Genomic DNA, 22061 nt, shown 5'->3' with positions numbered 1-22061 from the left:
GTTTTAAATGTGTTAAACCAGCACTATTGAACATTCTCCTGCTGCTGGGAGTCGTAAAGTAACCAAGACTTTGGCTGCGTTTAGAATTTTAATAAGCTGTCAATCGACTCAACTTTGGCACAACAAAAAACCCACTTGGACATATTTAAATACAAATATTTTGACATTTTCTCTTCAGTCAATCACTGTTGAGGAATAATTTTTTTTCTCGAGGGGGTCGATCCTAATGATTTGAATGATCATGTCGTTCTTGGCTGCAAACCTGATGTTGCTCAGAAATACTGAAGACACGGTCGGTTTGCAGGAGAGAAAGAAGCCCCGAGTTACTTTTTGGAGTGGAGAACATGGTAAACGTCTTCAAAGACGGAGATAAAAGTGCAAAGTTTCAGAGGTGCGTTTTGAAAAAGTCCTTTGTCCAGAACAGATTTTTAAAAACAACATCCGGGATGTTTGAAGCTGTGCGGTTTGTTAGAATTTGATCCAAAAAAAACCCTGTCACAAATGGATTTTAACCCCCGCCTACATTACATAGAAGCTAAAAAAGAAAAACCCCGTCCACTTTTTGGGCTACTGTTAAAAAAAAGTCCATCTGCCAAAAGAATGGCACAAACAAATGAGTAAGAAGAGCAGATCCCCTTAATTTAATTTCTGAAGCTTGAGTTCTTTTATCAGGGGAGGATCTCTGTCACCGCCACCACACAGACCCTTCGGATCCTTTGGATCTGTGTTCATATTTTACTTAATTTAACCTTCCAGTAGTCGTCTAACACATGTCCAAGTTAAATCGCGGTCCAGGGGGACTCCTGCGCGGATCTTCTCCCCCTTCCCAGCGTCCGTGTGTGGGCAGATTCTGCCTCGTGTCTCAGTTGTAGTGGAACTTGAAGTGGAAGCTGCCGCCGGACTGGAAGGGGTCAAAGTGGAAAGGCCAGGGTTGGTCCCGTCCTCCTCCCTGCTGGTTCTCTGGGTCCAGCGGATCCTCGCCGGCGTCAAACTTCTGTCTCATTTCTGGAAGGAAAAAGGTGAGATGCTGAATCATCTGGCACATCAGGGATTAGCGATACGGACGAAATTATGGAGGAAATCTGCCCCTGACCTGGGTCGGTCAGGACCTCTTTAGCCGAAGCGATGTCGATAAACTTCTTCTCCGCTTCCTTCTTCTCTGCCTCGGACTGGAAGTTGTCAGGGTGCCACTGCTGCGCCAGCTTCCTGTAGGCCTTGATGATCTCCTGCTTGTTGGCGCTCCTAAACAAGGACGGTGGAGTCAGAGAGGAAGGCCAGCCAATCCTGCCGCCGAAACGGTCGGACCGGTTACCTGCTGACGCCGAGGATCTTGTAGTAATCCCTCTTCTGGGAGATTTTCAGCAGTTTCTGCGCTCGCTCCAGACCTTCTTTGAGTTCCTGCTTGTCATCAAAGTCCAGCGCCTCTTTATAGTCCTCCACAGCTAACAGGAAACAGCGACAGGTTTTTCCCACAAATTTCCCCAGAGATCTCAGTGTTTCTGGCCGTCACAGTACGGTCCTCCATAAACACGACCCGGCTCCTCACCTTTCTCATATTCCTGGTTCAGGATGAACGCCTCGGCTCGGTCTCGCAGGATATTGGCATTCCTCGGATCCCTCTGGTGGGCCTCCGAACACACGTCGATGGCTTCGTGCGTCGACTTCATCTGCGATGGCAAAGACAACAGATGAGCCCTGCGCCGGTGCTCATACTAGTCCATATCAAAAAGGCAAATCTTTTAACAGGTCTATAAATGCAGCTTTTGTACTGTTGAGTCACATGAGGCCGACAGAGCCGTTATTCCCTCCACTCACCTTCACCAGGCTGAAGCAGATCCTCTCTTTGGCCAGGTTGGTGTAATACGGAACATTTGGCTCTGTCTTCATCACCGCTTCATACTTATCGAGGGCTTCCTGGTAACTGCAAATAAATTGGGTAATGAATCCCCTCGATGCTTTCAGGGACACGTGTGTAAAACACCAAGAGAAGCACCGACCTCTCCGCCTGGATCAGCTCCTCTGCTGAATCCAGCTGCTTGCTCAGCTTCTTCACCTGCTTGTAGTGGCTGAAACATTCCTTGTCATCCTGGTCCAGCTTCAGACACTCGCGGACGTGGCTGTAGGGGCCAGATAAACAGGTCCAGTGAGTTTGGGGAGGAGGGTGTCACATGGGAACAGGGAAGACAAGCCCTACGATGTTCCAACTGACTTGAGCGACTCGTGGTGCTCGCCGAGGCTGTAGTGCAGCATGCTGAGCTTTAGGAAGGCGGCACGATTGTCGTTGCGCAGCCTTGTGGTCGGTGTCAGATCCTGGATGGCCTTCTGCAGGTCCCCCATCCGGATGTAGCATTCTGCACGAAGCTCCCGTGACTCTGGATCCCAGGGGGAGATCTTGGAAAAACAGGGCACATAATCCTTCATTTTCACATTTATTTTCTTATAACTGATACCCAGTAGCCATCACTGGCAGTCACCTCAATGACTCTCCCAAGGACATTGATGGTGGCGCTGTATTCGCCTTGGTGGTACATGGCATGCGCCTCCTCCTGCAGCTCCTCCAGCTCGTGTGTCTGCATCAGCTGCTGTTGGGCTTCTTCATTGTCAGCAGAGCGCTGCAGCTGAAGAGCACAAATGATAAATGCGCGGTCGTCATGCTGTCATTAGCGGGAGATTTAAAGACAGAACCCACCACTTCGTTAAAGTCCTCCCAGGCTTCCTGCGTGTTACCCTGCTTTAAAAGGATGTTCCCTCTCTGTAGTCTGGCCTGGAGGTACAGAGATGGAATGAGAAGTAGAAGAAGGCGATAGAAACATGATCAGCACAATGGACGCATTTTTGAGGATTTAAACTTACAGCCAAGAAATCAGGCTTGAGCTGGATGGCCCTGGTCAGATCTGGCAGGGCGGATTTGGATTTTCCCATCGCCAGGAAGACCGCTGCTCGCTTGTAGAAGGTCAGGTAGTTCTTTGAATCTCCCTCTGTACAGACCAGAGAGATCTTTACTGAATTAAGTGATAGTCTGGCTACGTCATTGTGGAAATGGATGACCTTGTGGAGCAGGGACCCAAATGTCAGTGTGCGAATGTGTGTAATCTTACCCACAGCAGAGTGATAGTGTGACAAGGCTTCAGCCAGCTGCCCAGCAGCCAAGAGTTTACGGCCCATCTCCAAGTGGTGCTCAATCTCAGCCTGGGTGGCCCCCAAGACCCCTGAAACAAGACACGGAAGCTGGGACAGTGAGCACAACTGTGAATGTTCATGTGTTTGTACAAGTTTAGTGTTGGTGAACAATTACAATTAGATTGTTTGGTTACAGACGAGCAAAGTATCTAGATGACAGACTGCTGTGCTTCAGGCCAGTTTGCGGCGCAGATTTGTAAATACTATTGCAGCAAAATCTGGGAACCATGTTAGACTGATTTGGTTAATAGTCGTAAAAATAGGTGGATCTGAGTTTAACACAACTGAAAAACAATTGTTTTCTGGAAAGGGGCTTTAAACAACTTTGTCATTTGTGCTTAATCGCGCCAGCGGCGCGTATTTAGGTTATATTGTTAGAATAAAGTAAAACTCGACAGTAACTTTCGTTTTTATTTTCGAAGTAGCGGGACGTCACCGCAACCGTAGCTTGTCGTGAAACTTTTAATAGGCCGGAACAGCAAACAAATTAAAGTAGAAGAGTGTGCGAATGCCTTGAGAAACTTCGAGTTGCAGATAAAAATTTGCCCTACCGTCCAACTGGATGTCCAGCAGGACACACAGCAGTGACAGGGAGCACAGCACCCCGCTGAGCCCGGTCCTCCGACACGAATCCATCATATAAACTCACGCTTCGACACCAGAACCAGCTAAATGGAGGCCTCCGCTGTCACATCGAGTTGTCTCAAGGGACCTCTGATAATCAGTGCTGAATCTTCGCCCGCATTTTTGTCAACACACAAAAATAGCCCGGACGGTTTGTTATTTACGGTCCCGGTTGGGCAGCCGTCCGGACTGACACGAGTGCGCAGCTGAAAGGTTCCGACGGAAATCGCTGCGGTTTCGCACAACGTTCCTACTTGGACGCGTTCCGCGGTTTCTGCGCCAACTTAAAATACGTCGGGGTAAAATAACGACAGAAATATCAACCAGCTGACAACCTGTACACTGACCGCCACACCTTTGGGCCTTTGGGCTCGTCACCCCGCCCCGTTTGTCCTACATATCTGCGATTGGTCGGAATTCCTGATATCCGCGTTGGCCTGGAAACGTGGACTGTTTTGATTGGAGGAACTATTTCATCAACTGCCCTGCATGGAACCAGCAGCCTGCTCTCAAATAACTTTAATTTGCACATTTTAACGTGGGTTTCCTTTCAACACCTTTATAGCAAAATATGTAATATTGACTACAAACATTCTACTAATGCATTTTAAAATATATACAGTACAACATGGCGTTTTCAACTACAGGAATGGGAAATGTTCAGCATAACATAGTTTATTGTATGCAAATTTATAAAAGAAAAAGAATAGAACCAACTTGCTGCTCTTTTTCAAACATGCCATCTACAAAACTGTACAAAATGACACACAGATATCTTAATCTTGACCTTCCCCTTCTTGATCTGTGTATGCAGATTTTCCAACATTTCTCTCTGGATATATATTTGTGATAGTCATCATAACAACATAAATACGATCATTTAAATCACACAGTATACTTGTAACTAAGCTTTTTTTTTTTACAGTTTTAACACATCCCTTTTACAGAGTACACACTGGATGTCAAAACAAATGCACTGACAGACAGCAAAATGACAAAAATGCAAGAGCACATGAGTTTTAGGTCCAAATCAAACATAAGCGTTTCTCCCGTAGGTACTTGCACCCATGCTTCTGGATGGTGCCGCTCCAGAATATGCAGTTCCCCTGCTCTGGTAAGGATAAGTCCTGTAAAACAATAGGATGTATCAATAACTGAGGGCCAACATTTGCATGTTACAACCAGAGGATTTAAAAAAAAAAAAATACAGCTGAAAAACAGAAATATTGAACTACAAGTACCTTAAAATTGCCTCTGTATAGTGGGTATGCCTCTTATAGTGGGTAAGTGGGTAAGTGCAAGATATTTATCCGACCGCTAGGTGTCGCTCATATTTTGTATTTTGTAATAGTTTCATGAAGATTTTTTTCTTTTTAAAAAAAAAATTCTTTCAAAAGACTAGAAAAAAGACCATCCAGAAACTATTAGTGGGCTGGTCTCTTATTCAGTTAGTTTTAAAAACTGACTTTTAAAAAAAACTGCTAATTAATCTATATCACAAAAAATGAACCAATTCATACAGGTAAACAGATCCTTCTTGATGAATATGTTTACTTTTATAAGGCTTTCTTAAATCCAAGCCTAATAGAGCACGAGTGACAAAAAAGTGAAGCACCAGCCCTTTAATTTAGAACGATACTCACTGTTTCTCTTCTCCACCGACTTTGCAGGAGCAGACGAGACAAGCTCCGCCAGCGATGGCCAGCACGGACGAGCACCAGCCGATGTAAAGCCCTTCCCCTATTTCGTACCTGAGACGCACATCATCCGTTAGCAACGGTTCACTTTTCATATTGTTGCACCCTCAGACACCAATTTGGGTCAATTTCTTACTTAGTCCCGGGGAAGAATGGGTCAAAAAACTCCTGGGTGATGTTAAAGGCGTACCAGGAGATCGCAATCATGGTGCACAGGCCTTTTGACAAAAGACAGGTCGAATATTCTCTTACCCATTGGTCAAGAATCAATCAATACATGCTTGTTTTTATCGTATTTTGTGTTACCTTGAAGTATGAAAAGGACCCCAGCGGTGCCAGCAATCTTCCCTTTCAGGGCATAGTTCTCCCCTCCAGCTTTGGAACACTGTATTCCAATCAAGGCGGCCACCAGTCCAAAGGTGCCCAGCACTATAGAGGTGATCATCAACGCTCGAGATGCCTGGATGTAACCTGACAACATGGAGACAGATCAATTTTACCACCCTCAACCTGACCTGAGCAGAGCGGCGAGGTTCTGGCCGATGGCGGCCCTTTCTCTGGAACGTACCATTCAAAGCGAGCAGCGACGGGAATTCCCTGCAATTGTGCACCCCGGTAGAATCCGTCGCGCACGACATCCACAGGTTTTCGTAGATAGTGGAGGTGGTGATGACGTTGCCGTCCACGGTGGACGTCCTCCAGTAACGGTTGGGCAAGCACACCCCCACCATCACCCATCCCAGGAACCCCAGGACAAACGCCACTACTTCCACGATCGGATCCATGACCCCTCCTCGGGCTGACCGTCCAGTGAGAGTATATCCAGGTGTGAGTTTTGGACGCGCCAAGCGAGCCTAGTCTGACCCGTGTCTGATCGAGTGTCCGAGATATGCAAGAGTCAACAGATAATGTGTATAATGATTTATACGAGCTGTTTTCTCCTCCCCCTTCATCTCACGCACACCTATGAAACTGAACAGGTGTTTATCAGAACAATCTCAAGGTCCAATGGTCATTGTCTCAGGTAATGACACTGCGGCGAGTATTTTCACTGGGAATCTTCCATCACGTTTGATCTGACAGACATCTTACAAAACACAGAAAGTGATTTTAGGAACTTTTTTATCTAAAGGCTCCATGTTGGGATCCAAGTTTAAGGTGCAGGGGTGGCAAATATCACCTTTTGTTTGTTGAGTCTGGCCACACTAGAGCAAACATTGAGGGTCCAAAGTGGGCCAGCTCGTTAGTTTATGTTTGCGAGTCCTCATTAATAATCCTCCTGATAGCTGCAGGGTCAACGCTGTCACCTGGAGGGCACACACGGGTCAAAACGCTGATAATCGAAAGATAAATGGCGAAAAAAGATTTACTTTACTAATTACGACAGGGTTTCTCACCTAGTCACGACTGAACCTGTGAATTATTGGAATTATGTTTTTGCAGCTGATTGCAGTTCTTTAAAAAAGAATAATAATTTGTGATTGTTGTTAAATGGAACCAAAATACATGGAAGAAATCGTCTTCATGTCCACTGGTTTTCTTCATTCTTCAGTCAGCTGCTAGCTGTCATTTTAGCCACCACTAGTACGTCATGCTAACAAAAACGTGAATGTCACTAGCACGTTTAATCTGCTGCAATTAAACTGTAAAGGCGGAAACTCACCTCCAATCAAGCCATGTGATCACATGTGCACCTACAGACAACCTTTAAAAAATCTATGTCACCTAGATAGGATTTTCAGAGGAAAAAAAAGATATTTAGAGTTATGTATATGTATGGAAATGTATAATTCAGACCTGGATGTTGTTATCCAATTTAACATTTTATCACAATTCTGACAATGAACTTTTTAAAAATATAAAAAGATAATATATGAACATTGTTGTCCCCCTCAATGAGAGCTAGTTGTGAGTTTCATGTGTTAGCATGTTAGCATGCAGAAAAACACCTGAATATAATACCAGTGTAAAAAAAATCTTTGAAATTCCATTTAATACATGTGAAAAGATCCATTTTGCCTCACAGACTGCATTTTTTTTTTTAAAAAAGGTCAAAGTTAGTTTTCTCGGAACTAAAATTATGTTTTACAATATTCTCATAAAAATAAGAAAATTATTGGACTTTAAAAGTCATGACAAAGCTCTGAGCACTAACATAACGGGAAGGCATATCACCCTAAAACCATAAAGAAAATCCCAGCTAGCATATCCTCGCATCACAATAAACTTGGTCTAGGCCACCCTTGATCCATAAACCAACACCTAAAATGCTAGCATTCGTATCTTAATCCGCTAAACGAGAGCTAGTAAAGCTCTTTAAAAGTTACTGATGCCAGTAGCAAAAGTCATGAAGCCGAAAGTTGTTGTTAATTACTTTTGACCAATAAAAGACAAGAAAATTTAGCGAACTGGTTTCTCTGCTGACAACGTGATCCTACCCCACCATAAAAGTGCAGTTTTATGGGTGTTTGAAACTTGTTTTTACAGCTTGCTCATCCTGAGTTAGTAAACATTTAAAGTGTAACCTGGAAAGAAGCTCAGAATATCCCACCATATGCTTTCTAGGTAACTCGGTTTGCGCACGTGAGGAGGAGAAACACCATGGAAACCTCTGAAAATCAGTAATAATTGAGCTCGATCAAATAAAGTGTGGTGGAACAATGATTTCTAAGTAACTTAAACTTTAAAACTTTCTATAGGAAAGCACATGGAATTTATACCGATGTCAGACCATAACAAAGGGGGTAAAGCTCCAAACACAGGTGAGGGCACCGATACAGCGGTGCAGTGGGCGGAGCTAGGGCCGCTGCCAGGTTGCGCTCTTCCAGAAATCCCATCTTGCTTCACCCCAATTACACATTAATGTCTGTGAGCCATGCGGATGCTACATGAACATTAACCTCCATAACCGCGGCTCATTGAAGCCGATCAGAATTACACAGTTTGGTGAATCAGTGGTTTTAAAGTGTCATGATTATATCGCAAACAAGTTAAAATCAACGTTGGCCGGGTTATTGATTGATTGATTTTCCTCACCTCATCTGTTTGGGTTGGGCTCTTTTGGGGGGGGTTCATCTTTTTCCCCCTTTAGCATTATTTTTTCGCTCACCTCCGACGTTTTTTTACTGAACGGTCCAAGCCGAGTTTCGGTGTTGTGAGGCTGGTAAATGAGTAACGCACCGTGTGGTTGATAACGCCACACACAACTGATAGCTCCCATAAGCCTTTTTGTTGTAAAAAAAAAAAAAAAGAGACTTGAATTGCCCCACGGGGCAAGATGCGAGACTGATCGATGTGAGTAAGGAAAGGTTTTGTTCAAACGGGCACACCTCGAACTTAGCCTCAAAAAAAACATCGTTGTAAATCTAAAAGGGTCAATAAAAGACTGTGATAAGAATTTAATTATAGAGCAGACTTCGCTCCATCGAACCTCTTTACGGAAAGAGGTTAGTAGTCTTAATGGAGGTTCAACCTTCAAAACTTTCATAGAATTAAAGAATAAAGCTATATTTTACGCAGACGATTCACTTTTATTCGCACCGATTTGCCAACTCTTGGATCTGGGTGACAGGAGCTAAGGTGGCACAAATTCACCTGCAAATGTAATTAAACTACTTTCATTTGATCTGAAAAGTGAGTCATCGGTGTGTTTGTTACAGTACGTTCTCAAAAACAAATCTCTTTCAAAATAGGTTTTATTACCTGTTCGTTTAGTGGGTTTGTTAGCACAAATTTCCAAAGGAATCCAGGACGACTGGAACGTGTCCAGAACGCCAGCTGGACGCCAGAAAACACACCACAATGTGGCTTTTGGCATTAAACAAGCATTTCTTTACACAAACTGTTTAATGTTAAATTATATATATATTAAAAAAAAAAAATCAGACAAAACTCGAAATGCACTTTATGTGAATGTCGAATAACGTGTTACACTTGGCGGAATTCATAGGAAGGTGCTTACAAATGCTGTTACTATCGTATATGTGAGTGATTTATTTACAGATATAAGAATGTTGTCTGTGGTGCGGGTAGAAACAAATAAATGATGTCAAATCTGTGAAAATATGAAAGCAGGAAGAGTTCTAATTGTTTTATATGGTATGATTCTCATTCAGCTTCAACTGCAGGGGATGTACAAGCGTGTCAGTCCAGAAAAAAAGGTGTCCAGGTTAAGATTTGGTGGATCCCTTTGCGACAGCCAGGCCGACGAGGCCCGCTAGACCGGCCAGGCCGAGCCCGATGCCCCCCACGATGGCCATGCCGACCAATCCGTCTAAAAGAGACAAAGCGAGCGTCAGCGTTCTCTCTTAAAAGGTTTCAGTGATCCGCTTCTGTTGGTGCTCTGACGGGCTCCTACCTTTCTTTAGAGCCTTATTGATGAGCTGCTCCAGATCCAGGGCCTGCTTGTTCCCAGGCTCGTTCTTCAGAAGTGTTCGGATGTTCTTCAGGGCTTTCTCGTAGTCCTGCGGGAAGAAAAACAAAATGGCCAATGAGATATTTAAGCGCGTGTTCAAATGCAAGTGCTGCTTTTGAAATCTGTGCATGACTTTGGATGAAGGTTCTTACCTTCAGTCTGTAGTAGGCCACTGCAAGGTAGAACAAGAAGTCCCTGGAATCATCCTTGGATGCTTTATGAACAAGTTCTATATGGAAAAGAAAAAAAAACACTTGAAAACTACTCTAAAAGTTTTTGGTACAATTTCAATGTGAATGAGTGAAAATACTTTTTAATGTTAACATTAGTTAACATTGTAGCATTATTTGACCTTATTTTCAACAGTTAAGGGGATATAAATCCAGTTTAGCTGTGATGTTCAGTGTATACATGCTTATTTTAATCCTTTTTTCCAATATTAAAAATCGAAAAATCAACAAGAACACTTGAATAGAGGGTTCAACCAAGGCATTTAATGTAAACACCATCTGTAAAATATGTTTATAGCACAACCCGGTAAACAATTGTAAAATAACCGCCATACTGTATTTATTAAGTTATTATCCTCACTTGCTGCTTCTTTTGCACTTCTGGTTAGATGCTAAACTGCATTTTGTTGCTCTGTACCTGTACATGTGCAATAACAATAAAGTTGAATCTAATCTAATCTAATCTAATAATTTATTCATTTAACATCTATTGTTATCTTTGAGCAACAGGACCTCTACAACTACAAAAAAAACAGTCAGAAACACTCAATAAATGTCACAGATTTAGGGAGTTCTTGAGCAAGAGGTTAAAGTGGGTTAAATTTAATCAAGTAATTCATTTATTTAATGCTTTGTTCATTTTCATTTGTACTTTCAACCTGATGAAGAAGAAATTTCCTGATTTTATTTTGTCACTCCTGGCAGTTAAAACAACACTGGTTTTATACATTTATTTTATTCCTTCTCAGTCTGATAATCCAAGATTTTATGACAAACTGACCTTCCAAAATCACAATTCCCTTCTTGATGTCCTCCGTGTATTTGCTCCGGATCAGACACCAGGCATATTCGAACCTGGTTTCTTTGGAAACGGCTCCCTTTACCAGTTCGTTGTTGTATTTCTTTTCAAATTTCTGTTCGAACACATAGACAACAGTTGGTGATTAAAATGGAAAAGTATCCAAAATCTCACAAATTAATTTATCGGCTGAGAGTGAACCAGAACAGCCATCATTTAAAACTACGAAATCAGCAATGGCCGCGTAATGCTAACACTGATTGCTACAAAATTCACAGCTGATAGAACATGAAGATGAAATAAAATCAATTCATTATCGTCAACCATTTCAAGCGCAAATGTAATCTTTGTAGAAAAGAATTAAACTTCTCGTCGCAGGATCTGTCATAATTAGCATTTTGGTGGCTAATGTGACGCGACACTTTCTGCTACGACATGTCAAAATCCAGACATATTTTAGCTTTTAACGAGTCAACAAACGATTTAGAAAGACCAGCGTTTGTCGTCTGTGTACAACAGCGTGCGTTGGAGTGAAATAATGAAAATTAGTTGGCTAAAATCTTACTAAAAGGTCGTCAGGCGCTACAACATCGCTCAAAATCGCCTCCATGTTTCCGGAAATGAACCTAAAGTCCGCCTACATTTAATCACGTGGTATCGACGCAAATCCCTGAGCGGAAATGAGTAATGATAACAATGTCACGTGTCCAAAACGTCTTTAATACAGAATTGTTCGTGTTCTGACACCAAAGACACATTACAATATAAAAAGGTGTGAAGTTACAGTAGTCAATTATGACATTTTTCATTTCTTTGCCAAATGTTGTGGAGAAAATGCAAGAGGCAACAGTTCCCTGAGGCTGGTTTCTCTGTAAGTTCCATCTGGCTTGGTCAAGTACACGACCCAGTCTGATCCAAACTGGAGGGATAAAAAGGAACAACAATAAATTAGCACTACACACAGTAAAATTTAAGTCGTCATTTGTTCTGATTTGGTCATGCATTTATTTGCAATTACACTCAAAGTCAGCACAAATAACCTTATTTCAAGTGCTACAATGACCTTGAAAAGGTTTGTACAAATTTAAAAAGCGGGTATTAACCTCCATAAGAACTTGTCGGCAGGCCCCGCATGGCCCAACAAAGCTGTCTTCAATGTCACTGGGAAGAAGAAACGCAGCAGAAATTGAGTACATTTGTAACGTGCCTAATGTGCACCAATGAACACAGTCACCATGACACTGCAATGGCAGTGAACTTCCGGTACCCTTCCACCACGGCCCTCTGGACGGCCACGCGCTCAGCACACACAGTTAAACCAAAAGAGGCATTCTCCACGTTGCAGCCTGGAAACACACAATCAATAATTAACTAATTTAAATGACAGCCAAATGCACCAAGCTTCCGCCCAGAAAACTCCCACTACAACACGCCCGCTCCTGTGTCAACTTTACCTGTGATTATAGCGCCATCCGGCGTCAACAACGCGGCACCGACAGGGAAGCGACTGTACGGACAGTATGCAGCGTTCCGGGCCTGCAGGCACTTAGAAACCAGCTCTTTGATTAAATCTGCGCATGAAACGGTCATAAAACCACGTGATAAATCACCAATGGCGCATTAGGTGTAAACACGGCGAAGTGGGCTTACCTGTCATGGTGTCAGGTGAGGGGGCTCAGGCGGGTTCCGAGGATCCAGATGTGGAGCGCAGCGACTCAGTTTAAAGGGTAAAAAGCGGCTGCTTCTGTTAAAACCGACGTCATTGGCTGGATGGACAGACGGCCACTGACTGGTCGTGTTCGAAGGTGAAATGTTGAAACATATAATAACTAACTGACCATGAGGAGAAAAGCTGTTCAAAACTCTGCCATTTACCCACAATCTGGATTTTTAAAGATTAACATTTAATTTTGAGTCAAGGAACAGAATGCAGCAAAAGCATAAAAAACAAGATGACATATATATATATATAGGAGTTAAATTAAATCAGGCACATGTTTGGTCCGCTGATTATACATTTGAGGGTCCAGCAGTGGGACTAATGGACACGCTAACCAGGACAGATCTACAGTTTTTGGCCAGGATCGATCCTAAGGAAAACATATCCAGCACGGCGTTCCAGAACGAAAAGGTGTACAAGTTTTTGTTGCAGTAAAGGCCGTCGGCTGCCGTGGGGTCGTAGTTGGGCTGATAGGCCGAGAAGACGAACACAGCACCTGGAAGAGGGCAGAGGTCAAGTGTCAAACTTCTAATTTGCTCGCCTCCTGCCACTGTAAAAACTGTGATGTCAGGATTTACAAAGGAAAACCAGGGGGAAAAAAGTGCTGTGTGAGGAGAATCACTACCTGCCAGAGCCCAGACGAGCATGAAGAGACCTAATAAAGGCAGTAGGCAAAATTTGAGGCCTCTCGGAGGCTCCTGAGGTGCAAAACTCTCGCAGGGAAAAGTCACGAATGGAATCATGAGCAGAGTCATCATAGCCAGACCCAGCAGGTAGTTGGGAATGTTGGGGTGCTGAGGACACTCATGGAAATAGACGACCCCTGTGATGAGGCAGGGACAAGGTCAAAAGGTCAGCAAGCGGCCAGAAAACATACAGGGTGAAGGCACAGAAGTAGAAATGATGCTGACCAAAGGTGACTCTCATCAGGGTGAAGAGGGTCACCATCACCGTCTTTCCCACTACAGGGGGAAAGGTGCAATCAAGTCATTAAAATGTAAAAAAATTCAATTAATAGCTGAGGCGTTGTGGCTAAACCTTGAGACCAATCCTTACCAAAATAAAATTACAAAACTGACATTTTTTGCTATTGCAATGATCACAATTTTTTTTTTTTTAAAGTATGTAAATTATAATGAACGTAGTCACCACTTAGTCTTTGAGGTGTTGGTGGAGGAGGACCAACATGGAAACTCCACACGGTGCCCACAGTGACTCTCATCGGTCGGCCTGTAGAGGGAGACAGACAGACTAAAGGTCTGCATTAGGGTAACGCGCTAGCTAGCCCTCACGGAGGGGGACCCGCATTGATTTTTATACAAATACCCATTGCTAAGTGAGCAAAAAGACTGTGTACAGCATGTTGATGTTATTACACCCTATAAAATGCATGTCTGTATATTACTTTTTTCCCCTAAAATGCAATAGCACTCTGTTTGATATTGGACCATTAATTGCGTTGTACAAAACATAAATCATCAACTTGACAACCTGACATCACGGTTACACTATAAAACCCACCAAGAAGTTAAGGTAAACTGAGCCACTTTTTAGTTAACAGTATTTTGGGATTCAATATACACTATCAACATTTTGGCTCCAACATATCAACACACCGACATTTTTTTTTTAATGATACAGACGCTAAGCACTTGCCTGCCATCGCCTTCTCGCTGGAGTCTCGAGTGAAGGACTTTACAGGAAGATGTCGGGGATTCCTCATGTGGACGAGCCTGTTTTGACAAAAATAAACAGTGAAACCAAAAGTAAAAGTGCTCGCTTTGATGTGCCCAGTTCCTTCCCCTCCTGCACAGACGCGCTGCTTATCCCCAGGAAATATCAGTGGAGACCCCTCACACCCCCATCATGGACTGATTTCCCCTCTGGGAAGAGGTTCCGAAGCATCCGGGGCAGGACCACCAGCTTCTGTATGTAGCAGCTTTGTCCCCCCACCCCAACCCCCCCCCACCCCCCCACCCCCACAGACTTTAGAATTGCTCACCCATCCCATTGGACTATATTTGACTCCCACACTTTTCGAAATTTCTGGTATTGCACAGTTTTTATAGTTTTTATATAGTGTACTACACATTCCAATAAAAGTTGTCAAAGTCTCAGTATATATTATTTCTTTTTAGAAACACCAACTATCCCTGCTGAGAACTCTGACGGGAGCAAATTGGATATTTTGATCCTTTTCTTTTTGGGATGCACAGGTTGCATAACAACGTGAGCGTTGGCCTCTGTCTTTAGTCAACAATGATCTCATTAATCGGCGCTGTGGGACAAGCCCTCTTCTGTGTTTGTGTTTTGGTCATAAATGGCAGAAACCGGCCATTAGCATGATGAGAAGGTATCAAAGTGCATCTGGCGGCATCGCCTGCCCCCTCCTCAATTCTTTTTCGTCCCCTGTTCTCGTCTTTCTCCTTTCCCCTTTATCATCGTCCAACCTGGTGGGGAAATACGTGGGTTTGAAAGCTGATTTGTGATCGACCTTTGTTCTGGTCACCGGTCGTGTTTGACGTGTGCGCGTCAACAGAGATGAGCTTCCCTCTCCACACGCGCCTCCTCCTTTTATCCTGGGTCCACCCGTCACTCCTGTAACTCTGACTTGCCACGAGACGCTCGAGTCCCGACCGTATTCATCTCACAGGTCTTCACGAGCGACACAGGAGAGGAGCGAGAAGCATGTGCTGCACGGGGAAATGCTCCCGCCTGGTGGGCCTCATCCTGCTGCCCTCGGCCTTCATCTGCATGATCTCCAACTTGCTGCTCTTCTTCCCGGATGGGAAACAACTTGAAATGGATCAGATCTCTCTGCAGGTCTGGCTCATGGGGGGGCTGATCGGAGGGGGCCTCTTTGTGAGTACAAACCAACGATCTGCCCACAACTACGAAAGCCTGGGCTCTCACTGTTTACTCTCCGAAACAGTTTGAATTTCCATGTCTGCGTTATTTGGCCTCATGTGTCGCCTGATGACCCTTTCGCACGTTGCAGATGCTGTGCCCGAGCTGCTCCGCTATCAGGGCCGGGGGCAAGGGTTGCTGCGGCACGGGTTGCTGTGGAAATCGCTGTAGGGTGAGGGGAGTCGCCGGCGATGATACGGGCGGTGCCAGGCCCTCGATCGTTAATGATGGGCTGTAAAATAGGCAGATGCTGTATCAGATAGTGGAGGCAAACACGAGGAATGGAGCCTTTTTATCACTGCACCTTGGACAAATCTCTATTATCAACAGCTCATCAGTGTATCATCAGCATATCTCCCTTTAATGGCCTTTATTGTCTTGTTTTGCATGAAACCCTGTTTTCTGGGTATGTGTCACAACAGTGGGAGGTTGCGTCCACTACGTTTCACATTAATCCAGATTAAAGTTCCTCTGGGCATATCTTGCAATGAGCACCTCATTTAATGCAAGAAAACCGATAAAAATGGATTCTCAGGAGTCTGATTACCCTTATTTGACGAATAAAGACAGGCCGCAATTCTCTCTTCTAGATGTTGAACTCCGTCTTCTGCTCGGCGTTTGGTGTGGTTGGATCCATCTACTGCACCAGCGTGGCGTCAGCCGCCCTGGCTATTGGACCCAGGTGTTATACGGGCACTAAGTGGGACTACCCCTTTAAAAACATGGGCGCGTAAGTGCTTTATCGTGAACATTCAAATATAAAGATGTGATGTTGGTAAAAGGAGGAAAATCCATTCATACTGATGTACATTTAACAAATTCTTATTTTTGAGAGACTATAAGTCAACAGTAAGAAAAAAAAATGAAGTGGTGTGTGTAAAGAAAATAAAAAGTACATTTGTGTTCTATGTTGTATTTGAAAATCGAAATAACAATAACCAAGAAATCTATATAAAAAAAACCATTAAGGTAAAAAACCCACAACATATAACACCGGCAATAACGCTATAATCCAATAGGTGGCGCGCTTGTTCTCCCTCTGCAACAGATCGGAATCGAACCTTTTTTAGCAGTGCTAAAGCTGCTAAACTGCACCATAGTGAGTCACCTGTTAGCATAACTCACTGTTAACAATAGTTGATGCTAAAGAGCATTATTTCCACAGCTCAGCTCCATTTTTTTCTCTTTTTGGACACCATTTTTGCAGAACCTGTTTGTGGTCCATTGTCATTGTTCCGTCTTTGGAGCGTCGAAGTTTGTCCCCTCAATAGAAGCTTTATTGTCACCCAGTTCCTGGTTGAGTCTTATAGTTGCCAACTGATATTATCTAATATGCCTACACTAATTTCTGAGTCACCACGATGAAGCATAAAAGACAAAGCTCTCACTCTGGACGTGCTCGTGTTTGACCTGCAGGGGCAATGGCAGTTACCTCGTCAACCAGACTCTGTGGTCCGATTGTGAGGAGCCCAAGAACGTGGTGATGTGGCACGTGGTCCTGTTCTCCATCCTGCTGGGCATTGGGGTGCTGCAGCTGGTGCTCTGCGGCATCCAGGTGGTCAACGGCTGCCTGGGCTGCATCTGCGGAGACTGCCGTGACAGCAAAGACGTACGTCGGGCTAACGCCCTGATCATTCTTGGAATTGGTGGGAGAGGAAGTTTAGTAGCCAAATTAATCAAAAAAAGGGCATATTTTATAAAACTGGCAACTCTTTTCCCATGTTTACAGGCTATGCTAACATGCTTTGCTATTTGGCGGGTTATGTAGGACATGTGTAAAATCTAAGCTGTGTCTTTCATTGCAATGTATGAGGAGAAAACAAACCATTAGTGTTTATAAAGCTGTTTACGAATTACTGATACAGACGCTAAACTAGCATCTGCTCTTGAGGCTCAACTTGTGAGGACACGACAACATGTGTCCATGTCAATCATTATTTAACATGTGCAGAACCCTTTTGAAACTAAATGTCCACCGGGGTTGACGATTAAGCTCAGATTTACTGAGTGGTTGAGCCTGAGGTAAAGTGTTTCTGCTGACTTTACGCTAACTGAAGCAATGAACACAATAGTGGTACATTTTAACGCCAGTTCTCTCCTATTTCAGGAAAAGCCAAACAAATGGTCCTTTACCATTTAGACGATACCTGTATTTATTAACATCAGAACACTGAGTTCCTGTCCTGATGTTAACGGGTTGTTTCCTGTCCTTTTGCAGGACGACAGCGGACTGTGAAACATGAGGAAGAGGGTCCAGCTGTCGTGAATCTACTGCGGTCACGTGTGTCATATATCTGCTAGATCAATACAGGTGATACATGAGGATCAACAAATAAGAGTAGATGAAGAATTCTGGTCCTTTTTGGCTGAGTTGTTTTGGAGTTTATTTAAAATTGATGTCAGGATTAAAACAAAAAATTGGAAACGTGACATTTGTGTTGACTCTGATATTTACAGGAAGTGCCGTACAACCCCGCCTAACGGGCGTACAGACGGCGGCCGCGTCAAACAGGATTATAGTCCATCCAGACAAGGGTCAAAGGGCAAGAACCCCCCCTCCTCCCGCGGCCGCCTGGTTCAGTGCAGCTGTACAAGCCCAACATGTTAAGCTGGTAATGAGGCGCTGCTTCGTGGTAATTGTTATCTAACTTTAAAGCTAAACACGGGTAAATTTAGCCACCGACCTCTGAGAGCGACGTTTAGATCCCCAGTGTTTTTGTTACCATGGTGTATTTTGTCATATTGCACAAGATTATGTGCTAGGGTCCCCGCCCACTCCGTCGCCGTGGTGCAGGTTCAAGCAGGCCTTGTGTCTCACATCATACAGCAGCTATCACACAGTTGGCTTGGCCGGCACGGCCGCCTTATATAATCCCAGAAGTGAGCGGAATAAGTAATCGGCCGGACAAAGAGCAGGACCCCTCTCTCAGCTACTTCTTATGCAAATCGCAGCCCCCCCCCCCCCTCCCTGTGAAAGAATCCAGAGAAGGCAAACTTGTACGTGTACACGGGCCTCAAGGAAGCCTGGAAGACAAAAACTGCCCCCAACAGCACAAAATTCCTCTGTCTTATTCACACTTCAAATCCGCCCCCGTGGCGAGGCCCTTTTTAGAAATGTACCCCTTTTCCTGTCCTGACCCCCCCCACCCCCCCACCCCCCGGCTGACAAAGAGGAGGCCGTGAGGGGAGAGCAGGGCGCCGTGAAGCAGAACCAGCCAGCACCAACCAGACTTTGGCCAGAGAAGTGCCTGGTTCTCTCTGGACAGTCGTGTACCTGTTCTCCGTCTGTGTCCCGACCACAAGTGCTGTAAGTGGCACATTCACAGGATAATAACACCGCTCCCGTCCGCCACCCACCAATCAGCTCAGCCATTAATGACTGAAGCCCAGCTGTAAATAGTCACATCACCTGGTAGTGCAGGCAGGTTCTTTGGAAGAACACAAAAAAAACAAAGGGGGGGGGTGGACAGGCCTCCATTTATGGGATGGAGACAAACTTCCCCGAGGACGGGCAGGTGAGAGCAAATATAGAGAGGAGGTCACACATTGACACCGAGAGGTAAAACTTTGTGGATTCTTGGGTTATAATAAGGTGACGGACTGGAGAAAACAGCTGGGGGGGGGGGGGGGGGGGGGGGGGACCGGCCCGGACCATGGCTGTGCGGGAGCTCTCCAACGTCAACAAGAGAGCTGACTAATTCCGGAACAGCGAGTGGGGGGGCGAACTGGGATGAGGCATGATTGGAAAAAACAACAACTCTGACAGAGAGGACAACACTGGTTTAAGCCTGCGAGGACTGGATGTGCACAGCCTGAGAGCTGGGGGGGGGGGGGGGGCTCTCTATCTTCAGACCTCCCTGATTCACATCTGGAGTTGCTCACCTCTGCTAACTCCCCCCACCATCCAGCTGATCGGCAGGAAACCAAGGAGAGGAACGAGGGGCAGGCAGCAGCGGCACCGCTCGGACCTCCAGGGGCTCGGACCCCCCCACCAGGCTCGTGTGACTCACAGCACAGTTAACGCACATATCTGATATTATAGGAAATCAGGACATTGAGTTTCACGAGAGCTGAAAGTGAAAACTGTTCAAAATTCCAAAAAACGGGACTGTCCAGCCATTCTGGTTAGACTGGTCACGTTGACAATACAGGCTTTAACAGTTTAATAATGATGGCAAGAAAATTTTAAAAATGTCAGGAGGGGGATGAGTAATTTTAAGTGGAAAGTTTAAAAGAAGTTCCATCCAGGTGAAATCTTTTTTTAAAAAAACCACTTTTAAAGATATCAAGGTGAAACTGGATAAATTAGGTACATGTGCTTTTGTTATTTTGGACAAAATATTAAATATTAACAAGAGGATGAGGCAGAAAACTGAAATATTTGCCTCAAAAATGAAGTGAAAGTTGATCATAGCATAAATTGGGAAAATACTCACATAGATGACATAAAAACATGAAAAAGATCCCTGATAAAAGGGGTCTGAGGTAGAATTTAAAATTTAAAATGATATTTGACCCCTCAGACAAATTTGTAGAGAAACATTAATTATCCCAAATGAAATGATATTGTCATTTCACTTTTTTCTCATTGCTTCTACTTTAAATCAACTTTGTGACAATGTTAAACCAACATGTATCCTCCACAAACATCCAGAAGGTTCAAATGTTTGCACGTAAACGTGCACGTGCGTGTGCTGAACAGGAACTTTGAGCGTGACGGACTGGTTTCTCAAGCTGCTGAACTCTCAACTTAGATGATTCCAAACCTATTTTTTCACATTGGGAGCATAGGGGGAGGGGGGTATTGGGGAGGTCCTTGAAGTAATAGTGGTCGAAGTAACAGTGACCTTTGACCTCCAAAGTCGAATTGCTCCGGTTTGGAGTTGCAGCATAAACTGAGATATTTGCAGAGATAAGGGTGTGCTGACCCTCGTCCTTGGATTCCAGGGAATACCTCAAGGTATCTGGAAGGAACCAGCCCCCGAGGACAAGGCGACCTTGACCTTGGAAATATTGACCTGGTTACCGGTCTGTAAATGTTCATCTTGATGTTTTGTCCATCAGAGCTGGAACGCTTTGGCGTAAAGACCTACGGATGCGCCGCAGCTCACCATCCACAATCAACGTGGCTGTTGATTAATAAAACTCTGCTGTGCAAACATTCCTCTTCCGAACTGGTCAGACGAGGCTTTTAAACTGTTGTCAAGGCGGCTAATTCTGGTGGCACACATAAATGTGGGGAGTGCTCTGTCATGGCTCTGGCTGTGACGTCGGCAAAGCAAGGAATTTATGAGGCGTTTCAAAATAAAAGCTTGTGTCGCCAGGCATGAGGGCCCAACACCCGCAGATCCACTCGGGAAGCGACACCTTTTTTCCTTGAAGGTCGATTCTGCGGTGTGGGGCTGCAAAAGAGCCACTTCTGAGTTCCAGGAGCCTTCAAATCTGCCTTAATCACATCAGAAGTAGCAACAGGCAACTGATGCATGGACAACATCAGACCAATCCAGCTGAATTTAAATCACATCATTGCTTTTGTCTGCAGAACTCTTGTGGCCTGGTATCTGATTTCAACCATGACCTCATCACCTGGACAAAACAAGCTATTTATAGGCTGTTTCACACTCTGTAATTCGAGTTTTTCCTATCAGCAAACATGTTAATGGTGTAGACAGAGCCTGCAGGAAGGAGGCCGTGCCGTACGTGTGGGCAGGCTGAGCGGACAGAGGAGGGAGGGTGGCTGATAGCGGGCGTGTCAGCTCACAGCACGCCGGGGATTAGCTATTTAAAGTTCGGTCGCCGCGCCACGGAAACCTTCCCGCACCGCCAGCCAGGACGCACCGGAGCGCACATTCTGGGACGCGCCGCGAAGACGCACAGATCCGCGGAAGGGAAGCGGGGAAAGCGAGGAGCCAGCCTGGAGACCTCTCAGCAGTAACCTATTTATCCTCAACAGCCTGTATCCGCCTCGGTTTACCCACCAGGTAACTTCATTTATATAAAATAGTCCTTCCGAATTAAAGCGCTAAAAATGTAAATCCTGATGCAAAATTGCGCGCGTCGCGGCGGTCTGGGGGGGGGGGGGGGGGGGGGGGGGGGGGGGGGTAATCGTGCCATCAAGTCATCTTTAGATGGTAAAAGACTGGGTTGGTTGTTTTCCTCGGAAAGGAGGAGGAGGAGGTGTGTCACTGGGTTAGTTCGCCCATCAGAAATCAGTCTGTCCGTCAATGCAGTTGCCCCAGGATCGAGCCTTAAAAATGCTACTCTGAAAACAATCACGTCTCGTCCCCAGGAAGCAAAACCAAACTAAAGTGTTGAGGTTCGTGTTCAAAGTTATTTTGGTCCAACACTCATCGACGGAGGAGAGATAATTGGTGCGTAGTGGCCTGGTGGAAAGCTGATAATCCCGTCTGGCACAGCCTTTCATTCAGCGCGGAAGGTGCCCCTGTGACGCGTGTGTGTGTGTGTGTGTGTGTGTGTGTGTGGGTGGGCG

General features: G+C 44.8%; 6 protein-coding genes across 6 annotated transcripts; 1 reads left to right on the top strand and 5 right to left on the bottom strand.

Annotated features, from left to right (window-relative positions):
* Positions 1-75: 75 nt before the first annotated feature.
* dnajc3b (DnaJ (Hsp40) homolog, subfamily C, member 3b) lies at positions 76-4189 on the bottom strand. The gene is made up of 12 exons (XM_003966891.3): positions 3732-4189; positions 3099-3209; positions 2854-2978; positions 2690-2764; positions 2475-2618; positions 2210-2391; positions 1998-2117; positions 1816-1921; positions 1547-1667; positions 1313-1442; positions 1094-1242; positions 76-1005 (listed from the first exon to the last, which is right to left on the bottom strand). Exons 1-12 carry the CDS (start codon positions 3817-3819, stop codon positions 863-865), a joined length of 1494 nt encoding a protein of 497 aa, XP_003966940.1. The 5' UTR covers positions 3820-4189; the 3' UTR covers positions 76-862.
* A 255-nt stretch (positions 4190-4444) lies between these two features.
* cldn15a (claudin 15a) lies at positions 4445-6416 on the bottom strand. Its single transcript, XM_003966892.3, has 5 exons — positions 6070-6416; positions 5808-5972; positions 5638-5719; positions 5448-5555; positions 4445-4931 (listed from the first exon to the last, which is right to left on the bottom strand). Exons 1-5 carry the CDS (start codon positions 6284-6286, stop codon positions 4835-4837), a joined length of 669 nt encoding a protein of 222 aa, XP_003966941.1. The 5' UTR covers positions 6287-6416; the 3' UTR covers positions 4445-4834.
* Positions 6417-9178: 2762 nt separating this feature from the next.
* Positions 9179-11620, bottom strand: fis1 (fission, mitochondrial 1). Its single transcript, XM_011606720.2, has 5 exons — positions 11510-11620; positions 10927-11059; positions 10068-10144; positions 9859-9964; positions 9179-9774 (listed from the first exon to the last, which is right to left on the bottom strand). Exons 1-5 carry the CDS (start codon positions 11552-11554, stop codon positions 9671-9673), a joined length of 465 nt encoding a protein of 154 aa, XP_011605022.1. The 5' UTR covers positions 11555-11620; the 3' UTR covers positions 9179-9670.
* Positions 11621-11643: 23 nt separating this feature from the next.
* Positions 11644-12718, bottom strand: LOC101075012 (cytidine deaminase). The gene is made up of 5 exons (XM_011606721.2): positions 12595-12718; positions 12399-12515; positions 12179-12290; positions 12048-12105; positions 11644-11863 (listed from the first exon to the last, which is right to left on the bottom strand). The coding sequence occupies exons 1-5, from the start codon at positions 12599-12601 to the stop codon at positions 11750-11752; spliced, it is 408 nt and encodes a 135-aa protein (XP_011605023.2). The 5' UTR covers positions 12602-12718; the 3' UTR covers positions 11644-11749.
* An 82-nt stretch (positions 12719-12800) lies between these two features.
* Positions 12801-14567, bottom strand: LOC105416855 (uncharacterized). The gene is made up of 5 exons (XM_029840615.1): positions 14321-14567; positions 13814-13894; positions 13576-13626; positions 13290-13487; positions 12801-13160 (listed from the first exon to the last, which is right to left on the bottom strand). The coding sequence occupies exons 1-5, from the start codon at positions 14385-14387 to the stop codon at positions 12955-12957; spliced, it is 603 nt and encodes a 200-aa protein (XP_029696475.1). The 5' UTR covers positions 14388-14567; the 3' UTR covers positions 12801-12954.
* A 661-nt stretch (positions 14568-15228) lies between these two features.
* On the top strand, positions 15229-18001 carry tm4sf5 (transmembrane 4 L six family member 5). The gene is made up of 5 exons (XM_011606723.2): positions 15229-15526; positions 15663-15743; positions 16162-16301; positions 16988-17180; positions 17790-18001. The coding sequence occupies exons 1-5, from the start codon at positions 15353-15355 to the stop codon at positions 17805-17807; spliced, it is 606 nt and encodes a 201-aa protein (XP_011605025.2). The 5' UTR covers positions 15229-15352; the 3' UTR covers positions 17808-18001.
* Positions 18002-22061: the final 4060 nt, after the last annotated feature.

This window comes from Takifugu rubripes, chromosome 8, assembly GCF_901000725.2.
Source record: "Takifugu rubripes chromosome 8, fTakRub1.2, whole genome shotgun sequence".
NCBI classification, from domain to species: domain Eukaryota; kingdom Metazoa; phylum Chordata; class Actinopteri; order Tetraodontiformes; family Tetraodontidae; genus Takifugu; species Takifugu rubripes.
Note: the sequence above shows the minus strand (reverse complement) of the source record. Positions and strands in the feature narration are given on the sequence as shown.

Excerpts from the sequence above, each read along its gene's own strand:
- dnajc3b (XM_003966891.3), bottom strand. The coding sequence starts at position 3,819 with ATGATGGATTCGTGTCGGAGGACCGGGCTCAGCGGGGTGCTGTGCTCC. Across the intron at positions 2,118-2,209 it reads GAGCACCACGAGTCGCTCAA|CCACGTCCGCGAGTGTCTGA; the intron begins GTCAGTTGGAAC and ends TGGCCCCTACAG. Across the intron at positions 1,668-1,815 it reads TCTGCTTCAGCCTGGTGAAG|ATGAAGTCGACGCACGAAGC; the intron begins GTGAGTGGAGGG and ends TTGCCATCGCAG.
- cldn15a (XM_003966892.3), bottom strand. The coding sequence starts at position 6,286 with ATGGATCCGATCGTGGAAGTAGTGGCGTTTGTCCTGGGGTTCCTGGGA. Across the intron at positions 5,973-6,069 it reads GTCGCTGCTCGCTTTGAATG|GTTACATCCAGGCATCTCGA; the intron begins GTACGTTCCAGA and ends CCATGTTGTCAG. Across the intron at positions 5,556-5,637 it reads CCATTCTTCCCCGGGACTAA|GTACGAAATAGGGGAAGGGC; the intron begins GTAAGAAATTGA and ends TGTGCGTCTCAG.
- fis1 (XM_011606720.2), bottom strand. The coding sequence starts at position 11,554 with ATGGAGGCGATTTTGAGCGATGTTGTAGCGCCTGACGACCTTTTA. Across the intron at positions 10,145-10,926 it reads GGGAATTGTGATTTTGGAAG|AACTTGTTCATAAAGCATCC; the intron begins GTCAGTTTGTCA and ends TTTTCCATATAG. Across the intron at positions 9,965-10,067 it reads TGGCCTACTACAGACTGAAG|GACTACGAGAAAGCCCTGAA; the intron begins GTAAGAACCTTC and ends TTCTTCCCGCAG.
- LOC101075012 (XM_011606721.2), bottom strand. Across the intron at positions 12,291-12,398 it reads GGATGGCGCTATAATCACAG|GCTGCAACGTGGAGAATGCC; the intron begins GTAAAGTTGACA and ends GTGTGTTTCCAG. Across the intron at positions 12,106-12,178 it reads ACTGCCATTGCAGTGTCATG|TGACATTGAAGACAGCTTTG; the intron begins GTGACTGTGTTC and ends TCTTCTTCCCAG.
- LOC105416855 (XM_029840615.1), bottom strand. The coding sequence starts at position 14,387 with ATGAGGAATCCCCGACATCTTCCTGTAAAGTCCTTCACTCGAGACTCC. Across the intron at positions 13,488-13,575 it reads CCTGATGAGAGTCACCTTTG|GGGTCGTCTATTTCCATGAG; the intron begins GTCAGCATCATT and ends GCCTCATCACAG. Across the intron at positions 13,161-13,289 it reads GCTCGTCTGGGCTCTGGCAG|GTGCTGTGTTCGTCTTCTCG; the intron begins GTAGTGATTCTC and ends GCCCTCTTCCAG.
- tm4sf5 (XM_011606723.2), top strand. The coding sequence starts at position 15,353 with ATGTGCTGCACGGGGAAATGCTCCCGCCTGGTGGGCCTCATCCTGCTG. Across the intron at positions 15,527-15,662 it reads TGATCGGAGGGGGCCTCTTT|ATGCTGTGCCCGAGCTGCTC; the intron begins GTGAGTACAAAC and ends CGCACGTTGCAG. Across the intron at positions 16,302-16,987 it reads CCCTTTAAAAACATGGGCGC|GGGCAATGGCAGTTACCTCG; the intron begins GTAAGTGCTTTA and ends TTTGACCTGCAG.